The sequence below is a fragment of the Haliotis rubra genome, unplaced genomic scaffold (assembly GCF_003918875.1).
Source record: "Haliotis rubra isolate DU_JTF1 unplaced genomic scaffold, ASM391887v1 Scf965, whole genome shotgun sequence".
NCBI lineage: Eukaryota > Metazoa > Mollusca > Gastropoda > Lepetellida > Haliotidae > Haliotis > Haliotis rubra.
This window is the reverse complement of record NW_025767707.1, coordinates 317,868-340,888: the sequence shown is the minus strand read 5'-3', so window position 1 is coordinate 340,888 and position 23,021 is coordinate 317,868. Positions and strand designations below refer to the sequence as shown.

Below are 23,021 nucleotides of genomic sequence, written 5' to 3'. Positions count from 1 at the left end.
CCCCCCATGATCCACTTGTTGAACAACAACAGATGCTTAACCTTCAGTTTGGTGGAAGAAACACTCAGGTTACAAATTATCTCTTTAACATTCGGTACATTGTGAATGTTATGCTAAATGAATAAGGTGGAAAGACAAAATGGCCACATTCATGCTGTGATATACTTATAAACTCCTAATGACAAATTCCAGGACCAGCTTGTTTTGCATCAGTGTCGAGAACTGCATCCCAGTCTCCTTACATATACACACAGCGACACAACAAGTTTCACTTCATCACATGACCATGTGCACAACACGCGATCATCATAAACTGGTTCTTTCTTTAGCATGGTGCAGCATGTACAGTGGTTGTGGAACAGTTCATAATGTGGTGATACAGTCGTAACAAAGAAGTCTTGTTTCACTTCCTATCCTTCAGGACGACGCTGCATAAGCTGACTGAATTTGGTTTTACGCCGCTTTTAGCAATATTCCAGCTACATCACGCGGGGACACCAGAAATGGGCTTCACACATTGTACCCATGTGGGGATTCAACCCAGGTCTTCGGGCGCTGACGAAGCCAACGCTTTAACCACTAGACTACCCCCCATTACTTCCACGCTGCATAAGAGGAAAGTTAACTCCGGCGAAGCTCTTTCACAAAGTCATCTTAGCACTACAACTATTGTAAGCCTCAGAGTTCGATCACCTTAGCACTAAGGAAGCTCAGTACAACAGGGTCCAAGACCCTCTTGCATAAACTGATTTTACAACTGTGACTGTCGTAGGTATGTTATATATTGTAAGTCTGTCATACGCATGGATTTTATGGTCGTAACATTAAGACTACTAAGACTATCATTAGTCCACGCTCAAGTATGCAAGTGGCGATGGTCTTAGTGATAAACTATCGCTGGCCCATGTTAAAGTATAAGGGTTTCACGAAGGCCTTAGTGCTAAGACTGTTGTAAGTCTGTGTTCAGCATGTAGTTGTATGGTCGTAAGACTATCATTAGTCCATATTCAAGTGTGCAAGTGGCGATGATCTTAGTGCTAAAACTATTGTTAGCCCATGTTAAAGTATATGGTCTTAGTGCTAAGACTGTTGTAAGTCTGCTAAAGCATGGAGTTCCCATAGTCTTAATGTGAAGGCTATGTTTAAGGATGCAAGTTACTTATGGTCTTATTGTTGTGTGCTAGTGGAAACACTTCCACAGTAACTGACAGCTATTTCAAACTACTAGCACCTTTAATATCATACAGTAAATAATGCCATTTATACCTTAAAATTCTTTCAGAACCAAAAAATGAGTCCTTGAAGAAGAAAAAAGAAAAGCATATGAGTGGTAGTCTTTGTTCAAATGACTAAAGTTCACCCTCGAATCTTACTAATTTAGAAATACTTGGAAATAACAGAAATGAACAGTTCTTCAATTTCTAGTCCCAGATATTAAAAATCTTGACAATGTTAGATGACATTTTATAATTTCCTTCTGCAAATGTATAATTAAGAGGGAAAAAAAACTGGAATTGAATTGAAACAGAAATTAACATTCTCCTCAGGACATAATTCTGGACACCAGTGCCAGAATGACTGTTGCTAGGACACCAGAGGCCACATGATTAGTTCCACCAACAAGTTGCTCCGCATTTGGGTTGTTCGGCCTCAAATAGTAGTTGCCATTGAGAACTTGCCTGTAAACAAACGATAATACTGAAAATATCTCCAGCAGATACTTCAAGACATCACATAGTATAAACAAATAAGTTCAAAGTTTTGTACTGTGAAAGGTTTCAAGCCGTATTTGGGATATCCCATCAAAGGCAACTTGCAGTCATGCATACACACTATATCAGCAGGAGGCGATTGCAACTGACCCGATGACAATAGCCATTTGATCTGATGGCAATGACAACCCACCTGATGGCAATGACCCTTTGATTGGATGGCAATGACTACCCACATGATGGCAATGACCCTTTGATTGGATGGCAATGACAACCCACCTGATGCGATGACCCTTTGATTGAATGGCAATGACAACCCATTTGGCAGCAGGGCTATTTGACCTGATGGCTATGAATGCCCACCTAATGGCAATGGCCATTTGATCTGATGACTACCCACCTGATGGCAATGGCCCTTTTTTACCGGATGGCAATGACTACCCACCTTATGGCAATGGCCATTTATTACCGGATGGCAATGACTACCCACCTGATGGCAATGGCCATTTGATCTGATGACTTCCCACCTGATGGCAATGGCCATTTGATCTGATGGCTATGACTACCCACCTGACAGCAATGGCCATTTGATCTGATGGCAATGACTACCCACCTGATGGCTATGACCATTTCCGCCAATCCAATGAAAATGTCACCGCCTGGTCTAAAGTAATGTCCGAACTGTCCCTGTATGTAGGACACAACTGCGTTGTTCAGCCTCAGTGCTGCTGTTTGGCCGTATGACACAAACAACTGAAACACAATGATAAGATTAATACAGGCATGTGCCTATCACGTGCTCACAGTGTGACATAGCATCACATGACATGTAATACGATAAGCTTCACAGTCACATAGTACTCTTTACACTTCAAACACTCTTCAAGAATGTCAGCTTAATGTGATCTTGGTGAAACCACAAATACAAGTATAGTTCAGTCCATCTAAGGAAAACAATAAAGAAAAGTCTTGGATTCAAGGCAATGGCCATCAGATCCTGTCATAGGTAAGGGACAAAACTCTCCATAGCATACAGGACAACTTCCACATAAAATTGTCAGCAAATCAAAAACATTTTACGACTGACAGTACTAGACTAGATCTAAACCCAAACAGTACTGTGGAAATGAGGTGACACAGGATGGAACCCAGAACCTACCACGCCATCATCCCGGGAGAAGAATATAACCACATCGTTGTTACAGGTGCCAAAATTCCAGTGCTGGTTCTGAAGTTTCAGAGCAAAGTTGCTGGCGGCCTGCATGGCGGCAGTGTCAGGGTCATCAAATCTGGAACAATCAGGTTATATGAAACCCAACTACTTTCTAAAATGCTGGGTATGAGACTATTATCTGGAGGAAAATAATCACAATGAATAAATATGATTGGAAGAAGAGCAAATAAATTTATCCGTAGTTGTTCTTACATCTATCCCAAGTCTATGTTTAAGTTTTCGAGTTATGTTCACCTAAGATCGCTTTGGATAACAAATGTAGTACAATCACAACACTGTTCAATAATGAATTACACTTAACATTTTCAGCAACATTGCACTCAAATATGTATCTCATTAAAACTCAAATGAATAAGAATTTATCATACCTTAAAAACTACTCACCCTAACTGTATATATATATAGACAAGCTCATAAGGGCACTCATTTCCCAAGCACTCAGTGTTATACTCACTGGACTCACGCTTCTGCTAGCTTCATCCTGTTGGATCTAGAGCTACTGAGATGTGAGTTCCCTTCCTGGTCCCTCTCACACCAGTAGGTGCTGCATGGGCAGACAGTGTCGTTGTCGTACGCACCCCGCAGCAGCCAGTCAAGCAGCTCCACTGTCAACACAAGGAACAATAACATCTCAAACAATACATTCACAACTACTTCACAGTTACCAAACAAGAGGAGCCAGCATATTTCTTCATGGATCATCAGATAGTGCTTTATATCGCTATGGGCAACAACAGATGGACATCACATCTACACAACTCTCAAACTCAATGATATCGCTGGAATATTGCAAAAAGCGGTGTTAAACTATACTCACTCACTCACTCATTACTCAACATGTTTTGCCTGTTATTCTCAATAGTATGTCAGGACACATGGCTTCTCCTAGGTTTTTTTAACAGTAGGATTCTGACATGGAATTCTTCCTATTTTCCAACAGTGCTAGAAATCTATTGATGTTCTCACCACTCCTGGCAGACAGGATGCCATCAGGGTCGCACAGGTAACCTGGCTTCTGACCCAGCCGGCAGTGCTGTGGGTTCCTAACTGGGTGGGGCATGTCCTCCGGGTTCCACTCATCTGGCAGCTCTTCATCGTCTAAGCTGACCAATCACAGTGTGACACATCACCACTAGCACCAGGACACATCCATAAAGGCGCTAAACATTGTACCAGTTTACACCTCAAGGACAACCTGGAACAAAGGAAAGGATATATTGATCAAATAGGTAAACTGAAAACGCCAGTACAGAGCATAGGGATTCAACAGCACTTGTGCTCACAGTGATCTGAATTTTAGCAAAGTTACCGACAATAATTACGCAATGTTAGTCCAGAAAAATAAATCCATACACCGTTACACCCACTAAATTGACCAGCACAGAATGTTACCCTACATAACCAACACAGAATGTTACCCTACAATGAACCAACACAGAATGTTACCCCTACAATGGACCAACACAGAATGTTACAGCACCAAATGGGCCAGTACAGAATGTTATTCTGCAATGGACCAGTACAGAATGTTACCCCTGCCAATGGACCAGAACACAATGTTACCCCTACAAAGGACCAGTACACAATGTTCGACCTGCCAATGGACCATTAAACAATGTTACCCCTACCAATGGACCAACACAGAATGTTACAGCCCCAAATGGGCCAGTACAGAATGTTACTCTGCAATGGACCAGTACAGAATGTCACCCCTGCCAATGGACCAGGACAGAATGTTACCCCTACCAATGGAACAGTACACAATGTTACCCCTACCAATGGACCAGTACACAATGTTACCCTACAATGGACCAGTACACAATGTTACCCCTACAATGGACCAGTACACAATGTTACCCCTACAATGGACCAGAACACAATGTTACCCCTACAATGGAACAGTACAGAATGTTACCCCTACCAATGGACCAGTACAGAATGTTACCCCTACAATGGACCAGTACACAATGTTACCCATACAATGGACCAGTACAGAATGTTACCCCTACAATGGACCAGTACACAATGTTACCCCTACCAATGGACCAGTACACAATGTTAACCGTACATGTTACCCCTACAATGGACCAGTACACAATGTTACCCTACAATGGACCAGTACACAATGTTACCCCTACAATGGACCAGTGCACAATACACAATGTTACCCCTACAATGGACCAGTACACAATGTGACCTCTACAATGGACCAGTACACAATGTTACCCCTACAATGGACCAGTACACAATGTTACCCCTACAATGGACCAGTGCACAATGTTACCCCTACAATGGACCAGTACACAATGTTACCCCCTACAATGGACCAGTACACAATGTTACCCCCTACAATGGACCAGTAATAACAATGTTACCCCTACAATGGACCAGTACACAATGTTACCCCTACAATGGACCAGTACACAATGTTACCCCTACCAATGGACCAGTGCACAATGTTACCGCCTTACAATGGACCAGTGCACAAATGTTACCCTCTACAATGGACCAGTGCACAATGTTACCCTACAATGGACCAGTGTACAATGTTGACCTACAATGGACAGTACACAATGTTACCCTACAATGGACCAGTGCACAATGTTACCCTACAATGGACCAGTACACAATGTTACCTCTACAATGGACCAGTGCACAATGTTACCCCTACAATGGACCAGTACACAATGTTACCCCTACAATGGACCAGTACACAATGTTACCCTACCAATGGACCAGTGCACAATGTTACCCCTTTACAATGGACCAGTACACAATGTTACCCCTACAATGGACCAGTACACAATGTTACCCCTACAATGGACCAGTACACAATGTTACCCTCTACAATGGACCAGTACACAATGTTACCCCTACAATGGACCAGTGCACAATGTTACCCTACAATGGACCAGTGCAAATGTTACCCCTACAATGGACCAGTACAATGGACAATGTTAATGTTACCCTACAATGGACCAGTACACAATGTTACCTCTACAATGGACCAGTGCACAATGTTACCCCTACAATGGACCAGTGCACAATGTTACCCCTACAATGGACCAGTACACAATGTTACCCCTACAATGGACCAGTGCACAATGTTACCCCTACAATGGACCAGTGCACAATGTTACCCCTACAATGGACCGGTAATAAATGTTACCCTACAATGGACCAGTACACAATGTTACCCTACAATGGACCAGTACACAATGTTACCCTCTATACAATGGACCAGTGCACAATGTTACCCCTACAATGGACCAGTGCACAATGTTACCCTACAATGGACCAGTACACAATGTTACCCCTACAATGGACCAGTGCACAATGTTACCCCTACAATGGACCAGTGCACAATGTGACCTCTACAATGGACCAGTGCACAATGTTACCCCTACAATGGACCAGTACACAATGTTACCCTTACAATGGACCAGTACACAATGTTACCCCTACCAATGGACCAGTGCACAATGTTACCCCTACAATGGACCAGTGCACAATGTTACCCCTACAATGGACCAGTACACAATGTTACCCCTACAATGGACCAGTACACAATGTTACCCCTACAATGGACCAGTGCACAATGTTACCCCTACAATGGACCAGTGCACAATGTTACCCCAGTGCACAATGTTACCCCTACAATGGACCAGTGCACAATGTTACCCCTACAATGGACCAGTACACAATGTTACCCCTACAATGGACCAGTGCACAATGTTACCCCTACAATGGACCAGTACACAATGTTACCCCTACAATGGACCAGTGCACAATGTTACCCCTACAATGGACCAGTACACAATGTTACCCTTACAATGGACCAGTACACAATGTTACCCCTACAATGGACCAGTACACAATGTTACCCCTGCAAACACAGTAGTCATAGTAGAGGGGTTCTCCTTCAAAATGTTAATTGGCTAGGGTTGTTCTCTATTCACCTACATCCCAATTCGCCTAATCTTAAAACAACATTTCATGGTCTGTTGACTGTTGACTACGCAATGATAAACTAGTGGCACCCCTATGATCTAACAGTGGACTCTTCTAGTTGAAGTAGTTTATGGATGAAAAGAAGTTTTAAAGAATTTATTTATTTCTGTTACAATGAAATGATAATTTATTTATCATATATCACATCATGCCATTTTCTGATCACAATGAAATGATCATTTATTTACAAGGCAGTGCAAAACATACACCTGTGTCCAGAGACTAGGGCACACGTAAAATGCATAGAGTTTTAAGGTTGTAGTCAAAAGGGCCAAAGGACAAAAGGGCCAAAAGAAAGTCAAAAGGGCCATAGACTTCAAGAACATACAAACTAATATATATTTTATGTTTTATTGAACTACTGCAACAACATGTAATGAATTTCTTTTAATCTTTCTATTTTCTAAAAGTTTGGCCCTTTTGACTCTCCCTTGGCCCTTCCTACCTGTTCCCGAGTTTTACTATTCTTATCACAGGTAACAGTTATTCATTACATACTCACTCCTAAAAGCTTTTTGAGCAAACTGAAGAAATAAACTACTTTGAAAAACAGAATGTACCAGAATGTTTTCAACATATTGTGATACACTGCTTATCTCTAGTTACTGATACACACAATGTCTCCATAGCATATCAAACAGTGACCATAGACACACTACAGAAACGTAGAACGTTTCACCTTCATTTTGTAACAGCATAAAACAAGAAACAATTACCGTGACATATCAGCTTTGTATAATTTTTGTTAAATCTAATTAAATAACAAAGATTAACGTAAAACACTCCCATAATGAGTGTTGGTAACAGAAGTTTGGTTTGGGTTCCGATGTTGTTTAACGCCACACTCAGCAATATTCCACAGGGCTCCAGATAATTTTTCATGATCAGGAGTACGTACTCCTTATTTTTTCAATATAGGAGTACTGGAAAACAATAAGAGTACATTTAGAGTACTGAATGGAATTTAATGGCATATCAGTAATCTTGTGTTTCGTTTCATATATGCACCACAACATTGCTACTCTTGTGTAAACAGGTCAGTAAACAATAAAACAATACTTTTTTAGATAAATACGTCTGTAAATGATTCTGAAACCGTACACCATTGCTGTGGTCCGTATCTGCTACGTTTTTAAAATTGTTTCCTACCGTATCGTGCTTATGTTATATCCATACATACACCAATACGACCCTTATCTGGAGCTCTGTTCCAGCTATATGGCGACGGTCTGTAACTAATTGAGTCTGGACCCGACAATCCAGTGATCAACATCAAACATCAATCTACGCAATGGGAATATGATGACATGTATCAACCAAGTCAGCAAGCCTGACCACCAAATCCCTTTAGTTGCCTCTATGTCAAGCATGGGTTGTTGAAGACCAATTCTAATCCGGATCTTCACAGGTATCTAACACTAGTAACAGAAGTGATCATGTACAAGCTGTTGACACTAAACATATGACACTGATGTTGTTGCTGCTGTAATATGTTACACATGAGAAAAAAATTCACGTAACATAATACGTATGACTGTGTATGAGTAACGCTCCTTGTGGACGGTGATTCTCCTTCAAACTGCATGTTTGATCATAATGTTTATATCATCTCGGAGTCTGGTCCAGAACGTTTTGAATAACATGGTGATAACTTCATTAATATGCCACCCAAACCTACCATAAACACGTTTACTTCAGCTACAATACAAATGTATCCAAACTCGTACACAATGTAACAAGTTTTCCACTTAGACGCCGGCACCGAATAACAGGTGCCCGGATATCAATTTTGGATCAGATATAAGCTGCTCTCCATTCCTGGATCAAAGAAAATAAGTACTATATCCTCGTCCAGGTCTGCAATGTCAGTTTGATTGTTCGTACTGAGGTATCCTACTCATGTTGCCATGTTATAAGTATTTTCAAAATGACAGAACCAATTTGACTTGCATCAAAAGTTTGGCACTTGATTCAGAAGATAAGTGGAACCATAGTTTGGATACGATTTCCCTTTCAAAGGAATATTCATTACGATTACGAACGGATAAGTCTTCAAGCAATCATTATATTACTTACCTAGAATAATTCAGACTACAAACAAATAAAGCAGATCAACTTTTGAAACGACTGCAGGCCCTCCTGTTCAGTAGCATTCCATACAAGGTTAGGCCATTTTTAGCAATGCCTCTCCCGCAGATCTTCCGCACCCAGCGAAGTAGGTCAAGTTTCCGTTAGGTATTCCTCACCACTAGCGTTAGTTATGTTTTCAATTCACAAACATCTGTTGAAAACCCTACATCTAGAAGGATCTTCGTCAAAACATATTGTGAAATAAAACGAAATGCCAAAGGTTAACTTTGATGCGCAAGTACTAATATCCGCTTAGTAGACCAGTACAATTAATATTCAAGAAAGAATGTGCATACAATTCAAAAACGCAAAAGGGAAAAATATAGAAACATAAAATACAAAATCAAATTTCATTTGAAATTTAGATACACGTTTTGGAAAGTGCATACCCGATAAAGACGCTATCCTTTTTTTCTAGACGCTATATTTGTGAATATATGGCTATTTTGATTATTGTTTTTTCCTGTTAGTTTCAGCAAATATAAAAGCATAGACCATCCAGATATGGGCCCTTGTAAAAAGTTGTTTTTACAAAATGTTTGCATCATACTACAATGACTCTATGTAAATACTTGCCCTTCACAAATCAGATGAATGTTTTGATATATGAATTAAAATCACTGAGCTCCTTAAAGTAAATTTGAGATTTTCCATCCCTTACCCTCTTCCAGTTTTGATAACTCGCATCACACGAGACTGTATACCACCACTAGACTAACAACTAATCTCTGAAATTATATGGTCTCTGCTGAAATGAACATATTTTAGGGAAAAAACAGTTCATGATATAAAAAATAAAATATAATGGAAAGGAGCCCTGAGATTTTCTTCTTTTTCAGAAACTGTGGAAATCTAGACTTGCCACATATCTAGACTTGCATGGGCTTTCTTGGATATATTTGGTTCAGGGTCTGTATGACAGACTTCACCACCACCACTGTCACCACAATTAAATGCGATGCATATAGAATTAGCCTTTGCGAAAATAGTATGAACCCACGGCAAAGGGAATCAACTCTTGTTGTTCAATCCACCAAGCTGTCAGATCACAAAGCAGTGAGTGTGTTGGGACGGGGGAGAAACTGCTCAACCGGAAAGACAACATGCCTCCCTCGCATTTCACATACGAAGGGCCATTTGTAGTCGCAAAGGAGTGTCTTTATTCGCCCTGTGAATACATCTGTATACTCATGAATACGTCAAACGAAAGGTGACACGTTAAACTTATCTGCTGGACGTAACTTCAACGGTATCTCAGGGAGGTGATTATTAAAACTTAAACAAAACAAAAAATAACTTACATAAGATAAATACTATAGACCCACGCAAATCTTACTAAGAGAGGTAAATTACACATGTTGCGCATGTTTGGGTGTAACTACCTACAATTGTAGGAGTGTTACTATGTATTAAACAGACGATTTTTATACCGTACAAATTTAAAGAAACTCACCACAAGAAAGGCCCCCTTCCCCACCCAAAATAAAACAAATAATAAAAAAATAAAATAAATAAAAATAAAATAAAATAAGATAAATATATAAAAACATACTCATGATCCCTAACCTGTGTTGGGTTCAGTATTTCTGTAGTGGTTGCACAGATGTAGTGTTATACTCAGACATATGTACATGTACAGTTGAGTTTCTCACCGCCTTTAGCAATATTCCAGCAATATCGCGCCTGGGGACACCAGAAATGGGCTTCACACATTATACCCATGTGGGGCATCGAACGGGGTCTTCGGCGTGACCAGCGAACGCTTTAACCATTAGGTTACCCTTCCGCCCCTCATATGTACGTACAAACTGTGACGGACTTACCAAGATAATCGTGCCCAGCTGAGATGTGAGACTAACCATTCTAAGCATATCCATAGTCTGTTTATATGTGTGTATATATATTTATACATAAAATATGTTCATTTCAGGGACTAGACGTTAAAGTACCGTCGGAAATAGAAAAAACCCTGTTTTTTTCACATTTATATCTACAATTTAGGTAGTTAATATGTGAAAGTGTGAAATATCTGTTAAACTAAATTCGGCCTAACTACAGTCGCAGTGGGAGGGACTGACTGAGTTTGGTTTTACGCCGCTTTTAGCAATATTCCAGCAACATCACGGGGGGGCAGTGGGAGAGAGATAGGAAACGTAAAAGAAGGATTTTACTGAGGAGAGATTAGTGCAGAAATGAGCAATGCAAAAGTCCAAAGCGACTTATCTAGAACAGACCATGGCTTTATGCAAGTTAGCGTGCGATGATATTGTATTACCAATGACATTTTTTAAATGCCCATTTTGAAATTAGACTTAGCTTCATTATAAACGATAGCAAACGTAAAAAATAATAACTTTAATACTGAAACTATTAAGGATGTAACCACCATCGAGTCTCACTATCACTATAAAAAGAAACAGGTAGGAGGGGTCGTCTAAAAAAACCCAACCAGGACGGGTGTTGCAGACGGTGGTTGGAGTCGGACTGGGGGGATAGAGATATCAGCTATACAAACTATAAGATAAGATAATCAATAGAGATATATTCGATGCACATGAACAATATAAAATATCTTTGAGCTGATCCCTTGTGCCTGTGGGCAGCACGTGCATTTTCATTCCAAGTGAGTCGAGGGTCCGTCGTCATACCTGGCTGAGCGACCTAATTGCCATCTATAGAAACAGTATCACTTTGATACTCTCATACATCTGAAGTCGGGCTGCCATCTCTTGAGGTGTTGCTTCTTCATACCCATCCAAAATCTTCCTCCTTTCTTCCTCGTAAATCTTTGTCAGCTCTTCTCGTGCCCGTTTTGTTCACATTACTGGTATGGATATAGGAGCCAATAGAGCTATACTTCTGTACTTCTCTCAGTTGATTGCATTCACATAAATTACCATTAATTGGTACAACTAGTTATCCCAGTTTTGACAGCGAAACTTCACACCTTAACGGATCAGTGACCAGGAAATCGCCCTTGAAAGGTGATTGGTGTATGACGTGAAATTTGGATGTGTACGATTTCATTTAAAAATACAACCCCAAAAACAAATGACTAGAAACAAACACTAACAACTATGTGATGCAAGATGACTGTCAAAATTAATGGTCTACAGTGATTTATCGACCTTGAAAACCGTCAAAATTAAGAATGACACCCCATGCACGCGTATGAGGCTACTGCGTTGTGCTCGTGCATCCCATGCGTTGTGTTAAGGGGTGGTGATAAAGAGAAATGGTGGTGCGTTCATAAGATGCCTGTCTTTGAAAAGTTTGTTAACGCTTATATGTCCTATCCAAATTGAAAGTTCAGGTTCCCCTACCTTTTCCTATATTTCTGTAAGTCGTCTTATTTGTTCATTTTATAATCCAATGAATGAAGCGTGGACTCAAATTCTTCCTATGCTTCATTTCTGAGCTAGGTTCCCCGGTAACATACGCGTTCAAAAAAGGAACGTCACATTTTGATGTTCATGCATTTTTCACGAAACAGTATTCTTGAAGTGACTGCCAAAATAGATTCTCATCGGCGTAAAAAGTAAAATAGATGAAAAGATTACTGAGTGAGTGTAGTTTTACGCCGCTTTTCGCAATATTCCAGAAATATCACGACGGGGACCCCAGAAATGGGCTTCATGCATTGTACCCATGTGGGGAATCGAACCCGGGTCTTCAGCGTGACGAGCGAACGCTTTAACCACTTGGCTACCCCACCGCCCCAAAGATTACTGAAAATCTGCCATGACACCAGGTGTTCGGGAAGACACCGACAGACGACTTCCAGATTCCCATGGAAACCTCTTGGAAATCCCCTGCATCAATAAAGACAGAAGCCTGTTTCCGAATATTTCTTTATTCCTGTATACATGCATATTGGTTAAAAGTAAAAGTTTTTGACTTAACCCTATGATTGAATTTGACCAAATCTAGAAATGCATACCCAAAATGACGTATCAATCTGATATAATACTGAGAGAACTCTAATGTGCTCATGGGAATGGTACAATTACAGCATTAGGAAATAGATGAAACAAGAAAACGGAACCTGTTATTGTGATCATATATAATATTACCCACTACACAATAATTCGGGGGCGGCGTAGCCTAATGGTTAAAGCGTTCGCTCGTCACGCCGAAGACCCGGGTTCGATTCCCCACATGGGTACAATGTGTGAAGCCCATTTCTGGTGACCACTGTCGTGATATTGCTGGAATATTGCTAAATGTGGCTTAAAAGTAGACTCGCACAATAATTCTCTTGGAATTGGATCCTCGACTGTATCCACCACAATGGACCAAGGTTTGAGAGGGAGTGGAACCCAATGCTTTTCTGTACACCGATAGATGCTATATTGTTTCTATGCACATGGACATACACCTCTTCCATCTGCTGTAGGCACAAACTGGCAAGGTGAGATATGATCACCTTGGCGTACCCCTTCCCTCGGTGTTCATCCAGGACATGTAGAAAGCCAATATTCCCGTTGTGGAGTCTCAGGGCGTACCCTACCAAGGAACCTTCGTCGTTGTACAGGCAGCGAGATGGTTGTTTGCTAATGAGTTCTTCTATGTAAATCTCCGAGTGTCTGCCGTCGTTGTGAGACAACCTGGTGTTGACGTGGTGGGCGTCTTCTGGATGAAGGTTTGTCATTGTATATCCCTCTGGAATGTTTCTGGAACATGTAGTATGATATCAAATTTTACGCCTAACCCATTCTTGCAAAACGAATAGTTTTAATTAAGAACTTACCATATGATTTTGGGAGGTGGGGAGACAGAAGTCTTAGTTTTGAGACGATCATAAACGAAAGTTGATGATCAATTATTTCAAATAACTATTACATACTGAATCCCTTAGACAGTTTTCTATCAGAAAAGGGCACATTAGTGAGGCCCATTTGTTTGTAGAGAGAGAGAGAGTGAGTGTGGGGATGGGGGAATAGATATAGACCGAAAGTCGGGGACTACCCCCCCCCCCCATTTACAACAAATAGGCCTCACTAATGTGCCCTTTTTTTTATAGAAAACTGTCTCAGTGTGCCCAAGAGGAGTACGAAGGCATGATCACAACCAATACATATCCGAAATATAAAAATCAGAATTGTGAAACATTTCTGTGCAATGATTCAATATAAAAACACATTGACAAGTTGACAACTGAAATACACAATGCCATTTTAGAAAGTGGTCAAATGTAACATATGTTATATTTGGGATTACACTTTCTTAGTAAAGTACAGATTCTAGTACTTTTGGGACTCAACCCCAAAAGTACTAGAATCTACACTTTACTAAGAAAGTGTAATCCCAAATATAACATATGTTACATAAAGTTGACAATTACTGAAGTGTCATCAACGTAGAGTCCACAATTTCCCCCAGTTGTCCAAACGAGCATCATATCTCACCTTAGTTTCAGCGTGTCCCTTGTAACTTTCATGACAATATATGGGTCCACATCATACGTCCTGTCATTTTGACATATCACATCGACAACTGTAGACAAAACATCAGCGCCAAAGCCTAAAACAGAGATGTATCAGAGTACGTTATGTACGTATTTGATAAAGGTCAAAAGTAAAACATCTTCTTCAGGGAAAAGGTTCTAAATTTTGAAATAGTTCATGCTCCTTTCCGTAAATATGAAACACCAAAAATAATACCCCAAAAAAAATTAGTCTCGATTGTCCGTTTGGGCGTAAAAGACAAAATAGTGCATACAATTATATACGAGGATAACTGAAAATGGGTGATGACACCAGGTGCTCGCGAGAAGCGTAATCATGTTCTTCCCTACAGGTATCACCTAACACACACAATGTGTACAAAGAGCAAACGTTCGTTTATCACATGTAGCCGCTCCACAGTCCCCCAAACTATCGGGTCTTGTGCAGACAGTACAGAGATAGCGTCTCAAGAACCTGCTTGATAATGATATCAGCACCTATACCGAAACGTCTCTTACATTAATAATAAAAGAGTTGTAAATCAAAAGAACATTACCCGCTGTTAATAAAGAGAGATAGATCAGGCAATCCACTGATTTTGCTGAAACTATATGATAATTTTGACTTAAGTCTGCTCTGTACAAGCGCAGAGCTCTTCTGCTTGTCATAGAAAGAAATCAGAAACGTTTATCAAATATATTATATACCGCTGTGCTGCACAATACCTACACTATCCTCAGAAATAGATTCCATTTAGGGCGAAACAGCTGTGAAAAAACATAGGAATGGACCTCTGACAATCAGTGACGACACCAGGTGTTCGAGAAAAGGATAACCATGTCCTGCCCTACCGGAAGCACTTCAAACAATTTGCCAAAAAGTAGGCAAGAAGTGATACATTCTGCTTTGAAATGAAATGGTTACAACACATTCATCATCCCCGTCCTCATTGGCGCACTTTGCCAATTTCCTTTTCTCCCGTTTTGTTCGTAACTAGCCTGTCAAAGACGTTCTCCACAGCTTTGATCCCAAAGTGGAGTTTGGAAGTTTGACAGAGCTAGATCAGGGTATTGTTGAAGGATTGTCACACACGTTTGTTGTATTCATAACTGATTTGTGCACTGACGCAGTCTCCTTATGGAGGAGCACACCTTTTCTCAGCGTGTAAGAATTTATTCCAGCCGGCAAATGCCTAAAAGTGCAGCATATGTCCCGCTTGTTGTCTGGTCTTTCTATAGATAGCCCTCCATGACGACACCATCGGCACCCCAGTATACAGACATCAGAACCTTTCAAGATGATGGTACACTCTTCTTGGTAGTGGTGATATTAAATGTTTCCACTGTGTTGGTTGTTGTTGGAAGTGATGGACCGCGTTTCATGGTAACAAATCGTTGAAAGAACCTTTCTAGATCAGATTCAAACCGAACAGGAATATCACGAGACATGTGGCTGTGACCAGAAGGAAGAATCCTTGGCACCAACCAGCTGCTATGATAGTGGAGTGTGTTCCCTCATTCTCCATAGTGGAATGTGTTGTGTCATTCGGCCATCGCCACATCGTGGATTCTCCAGATTATTTTTGTTTTGTTGCATCACTGGTCTTCCATAACGGGGTTTGACGTCAATGCACTCCCTGCCATTCATAAACTATACTGTAAACCTCCTTGGAACTCGGAAGGACATAAATCTTTTGTGTTGTACTCCGATTTTCTTTTATGGCTTTTGGTATCAAGCCAAGTATTTGATGAATGCATATTCTAAAATGTATACTGAAGACTCATTTTTAATCCATTCTTTCTATACGTCGCTCAGAATGGTTTAATCTATCCGCGTACTTCTACCGGTGTGAAATAACTTGGGCAAACACTGGTGGCCCTGATTGACTTCGTCAGTGCATTCACCGGGTGGTCAGACTCGCTGACTTAGTTCACACATATCATCGAGTCCCAATTCGTAGAATGATGTTCACGATGTTGATCCCAGGATTGTCTGGTCCAGACTCGATTATTTTCACACCGCTGCCATATAGCTGGAATGTTGTTGAGTGCGGCGCTAAGGAACAAACAAACACAACAATGCACTCATATAAAAAAGCGCTTTTCTGACCACTGTATGACGCCAGGCTGTTGAAGCATCACTTTCAGGGCGTCTCTGTCTGTGGTGTAAACATGTACACTTTTGCCCAAGTAGACAGGGTGCTGAAATAGAGGTCTTCATGAAGCTTTGTTATGACTGCAGTGGTTTAAATAGCAGCGACAAAACCCTTTCCACATCTAGAAGAAATCTCTGCTAAAAACAGAATCGATTGTACAAGTGTGACTATATCATGAATATCTGTTTGTAATCCTGCGAACATTGAATTTGAAGAAAAATATCTTAACTTTGATAGTTTTTAACTTTCGTAATACGTTGACACTGCACTTGAAACCAGATAGCTTTGATGATCGAGTTAATTTCATAACAGATATTGGTTCACTGTTCATACTTTCTAAAGTAAATTTAAAAATGAAATTATTATATCAAACGTATAAAGTTAATGTCAGTGCATACATGTTTCCGACAGTTTATAAACATAAATCTGTGTTCATGCTAAAAGCTGTTACTTTGTTTGGAACATAGCTATTTACGGTCACCTTTGCAGTTGCAGGATCAACACGCACGACCAGTGCTCTGTAATGTGGCCAGCGGTCCACGATGAAGTCGTAGTCAGTTATCACAGACTGGAGTTTTGAGCATATTTCACCTTTGATCTATTGAAAAGAAATAACATCGGCAATTCAATGGTTTATTATTTTCAAGGCCAGTTGACCCTTAACACGGTGCATTAATATTTACATGTAAATACACACATGCGTCTCAAAGGAATTTTCCTCGCATACGAGTCACATTGTTTAAGTATTTTCCTAATCATGAAATTATAATCATTAGAATTCATTAAATTTCTTAAACCATTAATATTTCTGCTGTGTTTGAAAATAAGTCTAAGTTATTAAGTAGTACATCATCACGAAGAATTTGATAAATTGGACAATAATAAATGATATGGATTTCATCTTTGGTTACATTAGATAAAGAACATTTAGAATCAGGACTTTGATAATCACAAAAACCTTTTCTAATAATTTGTATTCTTAGACAATTGTACCAGCTGTTAAAAATAAGCAGTGCCATCCGATGTTTCATATTATTAAGATCATATATGTACAATTGTGAAGTAAATGATGGTTTTATTGCAGAATACAATTATAAGGTGGCTTTGTCTGTAAGTTCTGCATCGCTTGTTTGGCACAGTCAATGAATCATTCCTTAAATAACTTTAAACATAAATCAACATCCCCTTCTCCCTGCTGTATCCAGACATGACCAAAACCATAAGGTAAGGTGAGGTGAAATTGGGTTTAACGTTATGCTTGAGAATATTTCGCTCATATGACGACGTGCATGCGTGTGTATGTGTATGTGCGGCTGCTTGTACTAGCCCAGACTGGTTTTATAGTGCTAGCCAACTGAGATACCATGCCGCAGTGAAGCATAAATACCCAAGTCAGACACAGTATACTGACTCCGAGCCGACCAGTCCTTGTTGTACCCATTAATGCCGAGCGCCAGGCAGGGACCAACAAGGACCATATTTTAACGTCTTTTGGTATGACGCGGTCGGGGATCGAACCCGCAACCTTTCGCTCCAAAACCATAAGTGAATAATAGCTGCATAATATTAGAAGTTCAGTTTGTACGTTTTCTATCACACGTTTGTTTCAACATAAGATAGCATTGTTTTGGGTGCCTATATGATGACATGACAATTATTCTTAGGATTTACTGACATTCAGGATACATTTAATTGGTGTACTATTGTTGTATTACTCTACCTACTTCTAAATGCCTATCAAACATCAGATTTCACCTTTCATCGCGCACACATCCACGCAACTAGTACATCCTCAAGGGCCTGGAGGTCTTTTTTCTGGCAACCCAACTCCATGGTTAGTATTCAACTCATGCAGCCTGTTAGGCGCGGCGAGTTATCACACAGCCTCATCCCCACAAGGTACCCAAAGTGCTGTTGTACAGATTTGGGAGAACATTAAAATGTATTTCCATGTATACCATTTTTCAGAAGAAGATATAGAAGCTTTTACCTATTAAACATGTCAAAAGCCTTTTTAACATCAACATATGCGCTATACAATTTACCCTGTTTCTTTGTTGTATACTTTTGAGTAAATGATTGAAGAATAAATATATTGTCAATTGTCGAGTTGTGTTTTTTCTAAAACCACCTTGATATTCACCAATAACACCAGCATCAGTGGCATTTTCTTTCTTATAAATCGGTATAATTATTGCAGAACTCCAAATTTCAGGAAACGTATTCTTCTTTAAATGTTCGCATTCTAAATCAAACTATTCTGGTTGTTTCTTGAGAACTTCTCACTTGTAAGCATACATCTTCCACTTTAATGCAGTATATCTATCAGACTACACACAGCTGTTTCAATATCATCATTAAAACATGTTCCATGAATTTACTAGCACAATTACTTACAATAATCTGATTTGTTTTCATTAATATATTCTTCTTCATACTCACTTTTCCATTTATATATATATACTAATCTGGATACTGTGACACAGATGGACGTACATGTATATTCACATTCTGGTCACGGAAAAGTGTTACTGCTAAGGGAAGGTGATCAGATTCATAGCGAGTAAATTCAGTCACAGTTGAAATCAAGCAAAATAGGGCACATATGTAATCAAGGGTACCAAAACCACTGGGACCAATGCAGGTACAATCACCAGGCTAGCTATTCTCGAAACGTTCGTAGCCCTGCGAACATCTAAAGCCCATTCTTAACACATTGGCTACGATCTAAGTTAAGAATTCTTAGGGCTACGAACGTTTCGAGAATAAGGGCCCAGATGTTGCTGACCATCTTCAATTTAGAATCTGGACATTAAATAATCTGTATAAGTCTAAGAATTATTGCTTCCCATAACTATTAATACGAGGTGGAGGGGGTGACGGGGTAGCATCATACATGAGTGAGTGAATGCGTTTAGTTTTACGCCGCACTAGGCAATATTCCAGCTATATGGCGGCGGTCTGTAAATAATCGAGTCTGGACCAGACAATCCAGTGATCAACAGTATGAGCATCGATCTGCGCAATTGGGAACCGATGACATGAGTCAACCAATTCAGCGAGCCTGACCACCCGATCCCGTTAGCATGGGCTACTGAAGATCAGTTCTAACCCGGATCTTCACGGGTGAGCATCATACCTGAAGTCTTCATGGGCTAGGTAATCGATATTGTCATCTTTAATATAGTCCAGCTCACTACCAGTCCTAGAATTCATACCACCACACAGTAACATGGCGGTGTTATCGTCACTCTTCAGCTCGGCTAGCCGGGCCCCCAATGTCTCTATTCCATCAGTGTTGGACGTTGTTTATGGTGAAATATACACGAAGAGCAGAATCACTATTGTACTATTGATATTTGTTTTTTTACTAATAAGGCAAATTGAATCTTCCCAATGAATATAAACTCCAGTAAATAAATCACAGAGTCTGTTTGAAATGTAACGGCTAAACCTGCACAATACCTTCCAAAATGTTTTACTTTAGGGCGTAATGACTGAAAGGATTTATGTGATGTAAACAGGTTTACAAATCTTCAGTGTTCTTTGCCCACGTTTCTATTAAGCATATTATTTCAAAATCTTTGAAAAAGGCATGAAAGTTATGGTTACTTGGCTTGTTATATGATCCATTGACATTCCAGGATATCAGGGTGCAGAAGTAAGTGAAGTTTTTATCATCTCTGAGCTGAGGCGAAGCATCCGTAATATATGCGTCCTGCGTTTCAGGGTCAAGGCCGTTTCCCTCTTCGTTGGTATGGGTAACTCGAAGTCTCGGTCTGGAGGTTCCTCTGCACCGAGTTATTGTACGGCTGGCGTCATCACATCTGTACGTCATTTTGTCGATTAGATTTTACTCTGTGGACCGTGTCAAAGGTTATTGAGCATGTATCTGGTATCTATAGAGTATCACATATCAAATCTCTCACAGGATCCTGAGAGACCGTTGTGGACTCGTTAACGTCACCAGGGATACCATGGAACAGAAGATTGTTCTCACGAGAATATGCTTCAGATCTGTCAAGAGAATCCTCAAGTTCTTGTATTCGCACATTCTGATCTGAAACACGATTCATGATTTCTATTCCAACTTTTTTTCACCTCAGCAATGTTCTTTTCCAATTTACCCAGACGATTGTCCACTTTCTTTGCAACATCAGTCATTTCAGTCTGTAGGAGTTCAGTCAAGTTCAGCGATTTGTTTTGTAAGTTCAGATAACCCGTTAGCAGTAGTAGAATTGTTTGTTTCATCATTGGTGTTATTATTTGTGTTAGGAAATGCTGTTTTACGTCCGTCAGTTGGTACAGGGTTACTTTGGACGTCGCCATGACTGAGCAGATTGTTTGTAAACACGACGTCTCCTAGAAAATGGGTCAGTGCCTCAGTGGTGTGACATCTGGACAAGTCGTGTTCAGCGTGCAGTGTTTGAAGCACATGGTATCCAAGTTGTTTATCGTGTGAAAAGTTCCATTTGTCTTGATATAACTCACCAATGTGTTCAGAGTAGGTATGTCCAGCAACTCCCAGAGCCAGAATCACCGTGAGCACAAGAGCAACAGAGTGCATCCTGTATTCGAAGTTCATACCGGGCGTCCATGTTGAGGACTCACATTGAAAAACCAGACGGCTCGGAGTGTAGGGTGCTCGCCAATAATTTGAACATGCTTTCGTCGATATGACTGACTTGCCTGTATCCAGACGGAGTGGAGAAACATCTCCGCCTCTATACCTCAATCATTATTCCCATGATTAAGAATTATAGATACGTACAAAAAGTGTTGAAAGTATCTTCTGAATCTAAGATTTGGCTGGAATTCGGGAGAGCAAAGAAATCATGACTTCAACCTGTTCACGCATGCGACAATATAAATAAGTAAAGTAAGTAAAACAAAAGCTAAGTAAACTGAACATACTCACCTGATACGCCCTCTGAATGTTTTGTAGCGTCGCTAGGAGACGAGGCAGGTGCTGTTTGGTCAGAACAATAGCCATTACGCACACCTGAGAAAATTGAAAAACAAATATTCTATGTAAGACCTGAGTCAGTTATACAAGTTTAGTCATGTACGTATTGAAGCAGCTGGTGATTTACATGTGGACAATGAGTATATTACCGTGACCAGTGATTGCTACCGACCCCTCTCCATGGGACACTTACGTTATGTTCAGGACAACATGCACTGCGACAACAACGTCCACTTTGAGACCTCCCAGAACTCGCGCATGGACCCGACCTTCTAATCTGACTGTGGCATCATAGCCTCCAGTTTATGACCGCCCGTCAGATATGAAACACAGGTATGATATATCGATGGTTCTTATACATTCATGTCAAGTCCATTTCAACAGCTGTTGTGCCTGTTTTGTTTATGTAGCGAAGTCTACCAGTTTAAAGCAGCATATACAGAATCACACGGCACGAATAGCTGTGAGCTGTGACATAACAGATACTTTTCTAAGCTCTTTACTGCAGTCTTAACAGACTTTCCCCTTGGGCAGACAATTACAGATCATTCTTGTGTGTTTATTTAGGATTTAGAAGCATCGACAATGGTAAAAAGTGGTGATGAATTTGATCCGAGTCAAGAACATGTGAAACACGCACAGGCCCATCTTCAGGCCCGAGGTAAGAACAGGTGAAACACTCACAGGCTCATCTTCAGGCCCGAGGAGAGAACAGGTCAAACACTCACAAGCTCATCTTCAGGCCCGAGGAGAGAACAGGTCAAACACGCTTAGGTCGAGTAAAGAATACGTCAAACACTCACAGGCACATCTTCAGGTTTGAGTCCAGAACAGGTCAAACATGCACAGGCCAATCTTCAGGCCCGAAGTAAGAACAGGTCAAACATAATGGGAATGTGTGAAGCCCCTTTCTGTTGTTCCCCGCCGTGATATTGCTGACATCACTAAAAGCGGCGTAAAGCCGAACTCACTCATTCAGTCAATAAATGATCTCCAATCATGAGAACTTTTAAATGTGAAGTTTACATGATACATGAGTTTTCCACTGAACGCCGGCCACATGACTTCTTAGCAATCTGTTTTCACAACGTATTTTGTTTAAAATTATAGTATGTAGGTGACTTCACACTTAATAGCGGTACACCCACTTGTTGAACTTGACTTGTAGTTGCAGAGATGGAATCACTGAATTGTCAATTTATCTGTTTATTTTTAACCGAATGAAAATGAAGTTCGTACTCATTTCAATGATTTCATTTCTGAGCTAATTTCCCCGGCCACACATGCGTTGAAAATGCACGAACGACACATTTTGAAACCTAATTCTTGTCGACCTTGTACAAAGAAATATGTTATGGTATAAACT

General features: G+C 40.3%; 1 protein-coding gene across 1 annotated transcript; it reads right to left on the bottom strand.

Annotated features, from left to right (window-relative positions):
- Positions 1-1,543: 1,543 nt before the first annotated feature.
- LOC124265180 lies at positions 1,544-3,427 on the bottom strand. The gene is made up of 4 exons (XM_046699970.1): positions 3,410-3,427; positions 2,872-3,001; positions 2,203-2,465; positions 1,544-1,679 (listed from the first exon to the last, which is right to left on the bottom strand). The coding sequence occupies exons 1-4, from the start codon at positions 3,424-3,426 to the stop codon at positions 1,544-1,546; spliced, it is 546 nt and encodes a 181-aa protein (XP_046555926.1). The 5' UTR covers position 3,427.
- Between the last annotated feature and the right edge of the window lie 19,594 nt (positions 3,428-23,021).

Coding starts and splice junctions, on each gene's coding strand:
- LOC124265180 (XM_046699970.1), bottom strand. Junction 2,466..2,871: donor TCTCCCGGGATGATGGCGTG/GTAGGTTCTGGG, acceptor ATTGTGTTTCAG/TTGTTTGTGTCATACGGCCA. Junction 1,680..2,202: donor CAAATGGCCATTGCCATCAG/GTGGGTAGTCAT, acceptor GTTTGTTTACAG/GCAAGTTCTCAATGGCAACT.